Source organism: Palaemon carinicauda, chromosome 8 (genome assembly GCF_036898095.1).
Source record: "Palaemon carinicauda isolate YSFRI2023 chromosome 8, ASM3689809v2, whole genome shotgun sequence".
NCBI lineage: Eukaryota > Metazoa > Arthropoda > Malacostraca > Decapoda > Palaemonidae > Palaemon > Palaemon carinicauda.
Window position 1 is genome coordinate 164,025,719 of NC_090732.1, and position 10,922 is coordinate 164,036,640.

The 10,922-nt window shown below is 36.9% G+C and overlaps 1 protein-coding gene across 2 annotated transcripts in view; it reads left to right on the top strand.

Moving 5' to 3' along the window:
* LOC137646094 (mucin-4-like) overlaps positions 1–10,922 on the top strand; it is a 54,611-nt gene that overhangs the window by 18,812 nt on the left and 24,877 nt on the right. For both annotated transcript variants that reach the window (XM_068379286.1, XM_068379287.1), the window contains exons 3-5: positions 2,121–2,291; positions 3,905–4,255; positions 6,263–7,320. In XM_068379286.1, coding sequence (XP_068235387.1) covers positions 2,121–2,291; positions 3,905–4,255; positions 6,263–7,320 — 1,580 coding nt within the window. The remainder of the gene's footprint in view (positions 1–2,120; positions 2,292–3,904; positions 4,256–6,262; positions 7,321–10,922) is intronic.

Genomic DNA, 10,922 nt, shown 5'->3' on the forward strand with positions numbered 1-10,922 from the left:
ATGCACTTCGCGATCTCTGCGTGCTCGTTGGTTGCCATTCCCTCATTGGTCTCCACACGCTTGTCGGTCTCTGCATGCTAGTTGGTCTTCATGTGCTCGTTGGTCTCCAAGTGCTCATTGGTGTTCTGTCTGCTTGTCAATCACGTCAGTGTCCGTGCGCTTGTTGGTCTCGCCAGTCTCCGCTCGCTTGTTGGTTTTGTCAGTTTTTGTGCGCTCGTCAGTCTCTCCAGTCTCTGTGCATTAGTCAGTCTCCACATGTTCGTTGGGCTCCACACGCTTGTTCGATCTTTTTGTTCTCCGCGCTCGTCTGTCTTTGTGCGCTCGCCAGTCTCTGTGCACTTGTTGGTCTCTACGCGCTCGTTGGTCTCCACGTGCTCATCAGTCTCTGCTCGCTCGTCGGTCTTGTCAGTCTCCCTAGTCTCTGCGCACTCATCATTCTCCGCCTGCTCGTTGGTCTTCCTGCGCTCGTTGGCCTCCCTGTGCTCGTTGGTCTCCCTGCGCTAGTTGGTCTCCATGCGCTCGCCAGTCTCCTCATGCTTGTCTGTCTCAGTGCGTTCATTGGGCTCCACACGCTCATCGGTCTCCTTGTGTTCTTAGGTCTCCGCGCGCTTGTCGGTCTCCCTGCGGTCGTCCATGATTGGACCGAACCATACGACTTTGCATTCCCTTATCACCTGGCCTGTTCCTATATCTCCTTCCTCGCCTGTTGCCGAGCCTTCTGATGTAACCGATTGAGACGAGTCGCATGAGACATCATCCGATCCCTCTGCATGGTTTTGTGGAAGGAGCAGCGCTGTATCAAAACCCAACCCTCTCCATAAGGTGAGTTTCACAAGATATTGACTGGTTTCATGGGAGGAGCAGTGGTATGTGTACCAAAAGGGCTGTGAAGTTCTATATAAAATGAACAAGATCATATAGACCACACTTGCAAAATCTTTTTGTTTTTTACACATCGAGGGCAAAAAAGAAAATTTCTAGAAACGCTTTGAATTTATCCCTGAAACCCAGAATCCCCTAATTCCCGATTTCAGGTCTTCATTTCAGGTCGTGAACCTTGGAGTGGTGACGGACGATCTTGATTAGATGCTTATGGGTCCTGTGAGGGCACTGAGCCACTACCTTAAACATACGCAAGCAATTCAACCTCCCCTCCGTAAGAACGGGGAAAATGAAGAAGGTGATCTTGACTGTGGGAAGTTATTAACCACACCCATTCGCCACCCTCACCTTCTACCCGTAGTAGAACTCATTTTAGAGCTCATGATGTCAGAGGAGTAGGTAGGACCCTAGCATTCTGTAAGAATTTCTCTGGTACAGGTACTCCATGCAGGAATCTGGAAATGACAGCACATTTACTGTCCATTACCTGCAAGAATTGGCTCAAAGGTCAGTAAACACCTATTTGCTAGTACCTGTAGCAGATGCACAGCATGTGGTATAGCTGCCTCTGCTCCTCTCACAGGATCATTAGCATTGGATTGAGGATGGATGTTACGTGTTAGAATGGGGTGAAAGTGAAGAATGACTGGCAGTTCTCCTTCCTTTTCATCTTCCTCTCTCTTGTGGCACAACATCGGGAATATTGTCAGCTGGAATCGGCTGCAATCAAAGTGAGTACTCAATGAGTACATATAGGGTGGGACTTCCCTACTCCTGGCTGGTAACTACCGGCCATCTGTTTACACCTCATTATAATAGTTTAACTGCTGTTCAGTCTAGCTTCGCTGATTTTCTATTCTTTATAAAGTACTGAGGTTTGTATAGTTAGGAAAAATAAATATTACCTCCATATTAGTCATTTCCTGCCACAACCATCCTACAAGTCCTTGGGAGCTCAGTGACCTGTTGGGTGGGTGTGGCTCACCTGCCAACCTCCAGCTAACTATCGCCACCTCGGTAAGTTTTACCAGCCGTTTCCAGTTTCACTGTAAGCATAGACTACTCCTATCAAAGGACGCGTGTTTGTATACAGTAGTTAATAAAAATACAAATTACTATTAGAAATGTGAGTTTTCATGTTTACTATATATTACTTTTTTTCTTTAATGATGGGTTGTGGAATGATGAGTTTAACCACTGCTGTAATTTTTTTGTTTAAATTTACACTGTATTTGTAGCTCACGGAAAAAGAACGAATTGAAGCAAGAGCTTTCCGGGATAAAGCTGTTCTTCATCAACGTCGTCTAGAACAACAAAGGACTCAGCAGCTGGAACAATGCAACTATCAATATCAGCAACAGCAAAGCAACATCAACTATCAGCAACAAACAAGAACCTCAAATATATGTGTAAGTATTTTGTACCTCACAATAGTAATTATTTCAATGAATTTTCCCCAATAATCATATGTTATATGCTTCCATTTATAAACTTTTGGACAGAAAATAGGAAAGAAGCAAGATATGGTTCTGCATTTCATATTAGCCCACCCAGAGTTCTGCACCATCTTATCATCAGGTGTTTTCCTAATTGGCATTTGTTGACAAATCTACTCCCACTTTCTCTTGTTGCCAGTGTGGACATCTTTCCAACTCTGATGACAGTTGGAAATAACAAGTTCTTGTTTAAGTGATGGGTATCGTTCCTTTTGACTTTTTGTATGTTACATGATCATGTTGACCAGGCTGACATGAGTCTTTTTATAGTTTATATATGACATATCTGTTTTTGACGTTAGTAGTTTATAGAGGACGTATCTGTTTTGACATTGTTACTGTTTTTAGAATGATTTATTATTAATTTGTTCTCATCATTCATTTATTTCCTTATTCCCTTTCCTCACTGGGCTATTTTTCCCTATTGGAGCCCTTGGGCTTATAGCATCTTGCTTTTCCGACTAGGGTTGTAGCTTGGCTAGTAATAATAATAAAAATAATCAGGTAATGTCTTCATCATCTGAACCTAATAAGGTTAGGTTTTTTGCAGGTCTGTGTAAAACACGAATGTGAATTATAAATCATGACCTGCACTTAAAATGTATAGTTTACAGAGGTAGGGATTGTACTTTCCTCTTAACCCTTTAGCACTTATGCCCTTACAAAAGTCAGGGTGATGTATAGTGCATATGACCTTAGCTGAGAAATGATGTTCGTGAAGAACAGTTTAAAAAAAAAAATGGTACGTTCAAATTATACCAGATTAAGGCTTCTGGTTTGTTGGATTATATTGGCAAAAGATGGAACTTTGTACTACTGTATTGTAAAAAAAGATAACTGGAATGCTGAAAAATAATAGATAATGCATGTTGAACATAAAATTTTAGAAAGAAATTTTAAATATGTTTCTATAAATTCATGAAAAATACAATTTCTGGGCTCAACCTGTGTCGCTCCGTGAAATGCTTCTTAAAGCACCATTTCAAAGGTATAAATACTGCTGTTTGAGGATTTTTCTAATACGCAATTTGTGTAGAATTGTAGATCTTTCACGTGGATGTGACCTCTTTCCAATAAATGTATTAGTAAGTGAAGTGTAAATGAATAAAAAAAAATTTCGGAGAGAAAATTTCAAGTTTAACGAGCTACTTGTGTTGACGTTTTTTGTCATTACGATATAACAAATATAAGGAAAACTTAAAGATATCATTGTAAAGTCGTTTAAATTTCCAGTGAATTGAATATATGAAAAGTATATGTATTATTATGAAAATATTGAGCAATTTACCATTTTCTTGTGGATGAGATTAGAAATCACCTGGTTAGTGTGTGACACTTAATAATAAACAGGCCAGCATTATTTATGAATAGACAATTATCAATAGGATTTGCTATTATTTTTCAAGAACAGATAGGCTAACATCATTTTATCATATTTAGTGATTATTTTTATTAGTTTATCTTAAGGTTTTCTTTATTGCACATTAATGACAACTTTTACAATACACTTTATATTTTCATGACAGATGCCTGGAGAAGGAGATACTGATAAAATTGATAATGAAAGGCTATCCAAGAGAACTAACAAGAACCTTAATAAGGATGACATCAGACAGCCCATCCCTGCGGGCATTAAAAGTCATAGCTGTGGGGAGACATCATCATCCTCAGCACCTAGTAGCCAGGGAAGTGGTGGAGAACTGACCTCAGGACTGGAAGATTCACCAAGTGCTGCTAATGTTTCGGTGCAAACCGAGTCGTCTGGCTCGGTAACTACCAGTACAGATCTGCACCACTACCTCAATAACTCTCTAGACACATCTCTTGATACTTCTATTAGCGTATCTCATGATATCTGGCGCAACTCTCCATCATTGGTTAGTATCTTTAATTCAATTTCTTGAAATTTTTAGTATTAAAAGTTTGTTTCATGGAGTGTTCTTAATGTGTCTGTTATCCGGTTGAACGAGGAACATATTTTTCTGGATAGTTACCTGATGGTTTTAGTACGAAAGAGCAATGAGTGTAAGTGGTTTAGAATTTCTGTCTTATCTGATGGGGTCATTTATCATGTTTAATGTTCTAGATAAAGCTTTGAGCATAGAAGTTAATTACTAAAGACCTTTTCCATGGTAGTATAACCCTTATTTTACATTTAAGATCAGAAATCGATTGAAGATCGCTTAAATTAAAACTTTTCATGTGTGCTTCAGCAATAATTTCTCCACACAACAAAATAGAAAAGGGTTCAGTTGGGTTAATTGCTTATTTATAGTCATTCATTTATAATCGACTTTACCTTCAAACTAAATTGATGAAATAAAAGTGTAAGAAAGAGATAGCAATATTGCTCTCTAATTATTCTAACTTTTCAAATAAGTCCAAGAAATTTAGAGCTTTTGTTCATGTGTTACTTGGAAATGCTTATTTTTTTTTTCATTTTAATCACCAGCATCTATAATCCTTGTCTTTGATTAACTTTTACTGTTATTTTACAAATAAAATATTAATTCTTCCAAAAAGAATAATTTTATAGCCCAATTTCATGGTTGCCATCATACAGACCCTGGCTTTTTTTTTTAACAAGCATAAGGAAATTGGTAGTTATTCTTTCCGTTGTTAACTTTGTACATTTTTGTATTCTGTAACTGGAGGGGCACTCAGTAGAGCGCAGACCTCCGCCATGGCAGCTTATTGTTTCACCTTATGCTAGACCTTGACCTATGACCTTAACATGTATTAATTGGCGTGGATTTTCATACACTCAAATATGAACTAAGTTTGAAATCTCTGTGACAACAATGTCCAAACTTATGGCTGATTACGTGAATTAGCTATTTTTCTTGACCGTGACCTTGACCTTCTAAAATTTAATAATTTCCAGCTTTTCACATAACAGTTAATCCCTGCAAGTTTCATTACTATACAATTAAAATTGTGGCCAGGAAGCTGTTCACAAACAAATATACACGCACACAAATTACAAACGCACAAACGGGCGAAAAAATAATCTCCTTCCAACTTTGTTGGCGGAGGTAATTAGCATGTGATAAAAGCAGTGTCTTGAGGAGGAAGCTCAGGTTATAAATCATGTGTGTATGAAAATTTTTTTATAAAAATTTAATTTGTTTTACCACAAATCCATGAGCTTGAATTATTAGAACTGGTAGAAGCTGAGCTTAAATTGAGCACCTGGGGAAAAAGCATTATATGGCCTTGACTAATGGAGGTGGAAAACTTCAGGAAATAAGGCGGAAATTCAACTGAAGAGGCGCGACTCACGACCTCCACATGCAATATTTGAAATTCAGATTATTGCATTTTTGGCTAGAACATGTATTTCACATTTCAAATATTTTTTTAATGAAAAAAATGTTTTATTGCTAAAAGATTCTTATCTGACCATGGTACCTATTTATTTACTTTTTCCCTCCCACCAGCCTCAACTCCTCAAAAGTAAACTGAGAGGTTAAATAGTCAATTCTATTTTTCATTGTTAAATATTAATATTTATTTATTTCTGATATTGGATGTTGTATTTTAAAGATGAAATGGATATTTTCATATAAACCAATTCTGATAATGTGAGATCTTGCCTTTGATCTCACTGATTTTTGCAATATAAACCTCGGGCAACATAAAAAAAGACTATAGTTGCTATTGTAGAGCATCGGGATCTGTCGTTTTTATATGAACAATGAATGAAGTGTTTGCATTGATTTTATAGCACAAATGTTGTTGTAGGAGTGAGTTAGTTTGAACGAAAAAAAACGTTCCTTTAAATGCCTCGTAAGTACTGTACAAAGCAGTATTTATTTTCCTATGCACCATATTTATCATTGCTTGGTAGCATGGTTGTTTTATAATAGTTTCTTGAATTTCAGATGGAAGTAGATGAAGCTCTTTTACGAAGTGAATCTACAGAGGTGGCAACCAGTCTCATTCTTGGTCGTCTTCATCCGTCCGTAATTTTGAATTCATCTTTTAAGCCTAAAGCATCTCGTCAAGAGTCACAGACCACAGAAACAACAAGTTCTACTTTGGTTCACGGTCAATTGTCTTCTGGCATGCATACTATTTCTGAAGGTCAGGACACTGCTACAGTGGGATCTGTCAGTCTAAGCTTTGCATCTGTTTCTGAAGAGGGATCTGAAGAAGGCCTTGAAGTATTAGAAGTTTCAGAGGAATTGTTAGATATTTCAGAAGAGGACAGAGATGCAAGTTTCCCTAGTGAGTTGGACTCTGATGCGCAAAAATATGACAAAGATGACTGTCAAGACAACTCTTCATCAAGGACAAAAAGTACTTCTGGAGTTGATACTGATGAAGGGTTTCCAAGCACAAAAGAAAAATGGAAAGACAATGTTGTTTCACAGCAGCGGGACTCTGGACGTGGTACGAGTCATAGTGATTATCTAGATAACTATTTAGACCTTCTAACTAATCGAAGTGGAAGCAGCCTTAGTTTCCATCCAGGTGGGTCATGTGTATCTAAGTGTGAGAGTACTATTCCTGCCACAACTGTATCTGCTGTGTCAGGAATATCGTCTAGTAAAGTTACTGATTCTTTTACTCCTACTCCTAGAATTGTGTCAAGTACTACAAAGGCTATTATTAAGCCAAGACTAGTCTGCTCTGAAGAGAGTTTAGAAAAGATTTGTCCAGCATCTAAACAAATTATTCAGAAAGATTTAGCTTTAAAGAAATTAAAAAGTACAGCACAGAAGACTGAAACTCCCAAGGAAGAGGAGATAGAAAGAGATGATGATTCCATTACCGATGAAATCGAGGCTTTCGATAGAATTGATGAGTGGCAGAAAGAACTTCTGTCAAAGCCTCGGGCTTCTTCAGCGACGCCTGAACGAAAAGAAAGGAGGAGGAGCCGAAGTAGAAGGTGGTCGTCTTGTCAACCATTGGATCCCAGACGTAGTGTTGGAAGCAAGTAAGATATGTGTTGTTTTTATATATCTCTTAATTTGTTTTCAGGGTATAATTTGACAATGTTTAGAGTGATTTTTTAATTTTTTAAGGAATACGGTACGAGTTTAGTTAGTTCTAAATTTATATTTGTTCCTTCACATACACAAACTCTTTTCCTTTAACAGGAGTGTGATTTCAGCAAAGCTGGAACTCAGCTGTTAAAATTTATAACAAGGAGTTGATAGTTATGGGCATGGAAGCCCTGTCCCCTCACCAGATCACCGAGTAACCCACTTTCATTTCAGTTGCAAAGCAATACGAACATGCTCTGCGCTATATAAAGCTTTGCTGTCTACCAATAGAATTTCCTTTTTCTCTTTCCAGATTGCCTGTGAGTGGGCATACATTTCTACCCTGGTAAACTAGGTCGTAATTACAGCTGGATGATTAGCCAACAGGAAGTGTATCCCCATTCCTTGTGACTTGTTCTGTAGGGAACAGGATCCCCTAATAGTCAAGAAAATTCAAATACTCTTGATGATTCTCAGGCATTATTATTATTATCATTATTACCTGCTAAGCTACAACCCTAGTTTGAAAAGCACGAAGCTATAAGGCCAGGGTCTCCAACAGGGAAAGTAGCCCAGTGAGGAAAGGAAACAAGGAAAAATTGAATATTTTAAGAACAGTAAAAACATTAAAGGAAATATTTCCCATATAAACTATAAAAACTTTAATAAAACAAGAGGAAGAGAAATAAGATAGAGTGCCTGAGTCTACCCTCAAGCAAGAGAACTCATATAGAGATAAGCAAACATATTCAAAAGATATTTCTCAAGATTAAGAGGAGGAAGGGATGAAATAAGATGATTTATTAGTTATCTTTAATACTTCAGTGGTCAAATCTGCTCCAGTGACAGTATTTGCTACAGTTATGAACTAGCATTCATGAGAACTTTCTCCTATGATCAATCCTTTTTTCTTTTTCTTTTTTACACCCTTCAATTTGAGCCCCAACCAACCCCAAAGGTTTGGCCCTTATGTTTCATGGGCTTTTTTTTTTGACATGTTATTTAACTCAGCACAAAAACTACAAAAAATGACTTTACAACAGTTATTATCGAGTAACTGAGTAAATTTTCCTTCCATTGATTTATTATGTTACATAATTTGTAAAATTTTCATTTCGTAAATAATAGAAAAAATAAAAAACTGATAATTACTGTATGTAATTTGTCATATTGAGTGACTGTTTTTGCTACAACAGTATGCTATTTGCTCTTCTAGAAGGACACTCCAAAATCAAACCATTGTTCTCTAGTCTTGGATAGTGCCATAGCCTCTGTACCATGGCCTTCCACTGTCTTGGGTTAGAGTTCTCTTAACTTGAGGGTACACTCGGGCTTACTTCTATCTTATTTCCCTTCCTCTTGTTTTGTTAAATTCTTTGTAGTTTACATAGGAAATATTTATTCCAATGTTACTATTCTTAAAATATTTTATTTTTCCTTAAGTTTCCTTTCCTCACTGGGCTGTTTAGCTTATAGCATCCTGCTTTTCCAACTAGGGTCGTAGCTTAGCAAGTAATAATAATAATAATAATAATAATAATAATAATAATAATAATAATAATAATAATAATAATAATAATAATAATAATAATAATAATAATACACATTTCAATGAACTAGGCTATGCAGTTATCTGTAGTTGTTTTTTCTCATGATTGTTTTTGCCACAGTGTCTGCAGCAGTTTCTTTGATCAAGCTGTGGTCTGTATTAGGAGGGTATCCATTTCTTAAGTCCTGTCTTAATGCTCACCTGCATGTCTTTCATCAGTATCTTTATTACATGATCTTTGCCCAGCCATGACATGGATTTCTTGACTACTGTATTACTGTATGGATACAGGTATAGGTCTTTCTTTATGCGTAGTAACTAAAGATCTTATGCATTCTCGTGTAGAGGCAAGTTGTTGTTGAGGCATGACTGACGTGTAAATCATAGTGGAAGTCGTCTTCTTTTATATATCTGTTACAAATGCAGTATCCATGATCAGTAGATTCATAACAGCAGTCAAGTTATTAGCATTGACAAAGGCATCAATTGGTAGTCTTATCTTTTCCCTAATATCTTTTCTCACATTTAAAACCTGATCGGGAGTGAAGTGGCAGTACAGTTCTGGATTTAGGACACCTTCATAGGATGACAGCCAACCTTATGTATGTTCTTGTATGACCCTCAACTTCAGGACATCCAGGAAGGAATATGATCTCAGTGAATCAGTTTCTTGCCTTCAAGTTATAGTATCCAGCTTTACGTAAATTCTGGCCATAATTTATCTAGAAATGGTGCCATCTCTTATGATAGAATCTTCATCATATGATTTTCAGCAAAGAAGCAGAGTTTGGGCATCGACGTTGGCAGGACTATCCCTTGGATGTCATTGCTTTTGTATATTTTACAAGACTGTCTGGATATATAGAAGAATTTTTGCTTTTATGATCCTTGTTTTGCTCTTTCCATTCTGGGTTAGACATGATAACCTCTATTCTCCAACATTGGGATATTGTCTGAATTTTACTTATATCCTGTGCCAGCATGTTTGTGATAGGACCTTAGGCCTCAGTAGTTGTGTTAGGTTTATTTCCATAATGATTAATTCCCACCAGGTTGAGCTTTTACACAGATTTATCCAGTCTCTTGAATTATCCTAATTCTATCCATTACAATATAGGTTTTAGTAGCTAAAGAGTCTAGGAACCAACAGCAAGTGTGGTTAGATGACTGATCTTCAATTGTTTTTCTGCCGGCTTAGTTTTACTGAAGAAGTTTTTGGTCACTTGGCTGTAATTGCACATCAATTTTAACAATGAGAAGAGGGTCCTATTTTCAGTTGCCCTATCTCTTGTCATTGTCACGCTGTTTGCTGCTGTTGGGATAAGATGCATAATGATGTCCAAGTTGAGTAGGCATTGGTTCTTGTCTTTGGTGTGACTATACACTTAGATGTAAGACTCTCCACTGAATGCCTACCTCCTTAGACTTATGAACTGTTTATGAGTACAATGATGAGCCCGATGGCTTGAGAATGGTTTGCCATTCTCATTGGTAACAGTCAACCTCTTGTGTCTCCCGATCTAGTTGAATCATCTTCTAAAAAAGGTAAGTAGGGTAATTATCACAGACCATAATGCAGGCATGATAAGATTGATGGGTGTGTTATACTGTATAAGAAAATTGTCCTGTATAATTTGTGTATCTGACTTAACAGATGTGTATTAGTTGCAAGTTATTTAGTTTTCTAAGGGATTTCTATGCCATTAGGCTCAATGCAGCATACATGAATTTAAGAAAGATTTAACTAGTTTGCTTTGAAAATGAAAGGTCTATTTTATAGCTGGATTTAAAACTTCATTAACATGAAGTTAATTTTTAAATCTTGGGAATATTTTACTATACAGTTGTTACATTTTTTATTACTATTCTTGGGCTCTATATTTCTTATTACTTTGCTAATTCTTTTCATCTGTTGTAGTTGAACATAAGTTTACTGTATTTATGAAGTAAGATATTAGTTCTATTACTTTAGGAATGCTGTTTAAGAAAAATGAACTAATCTCT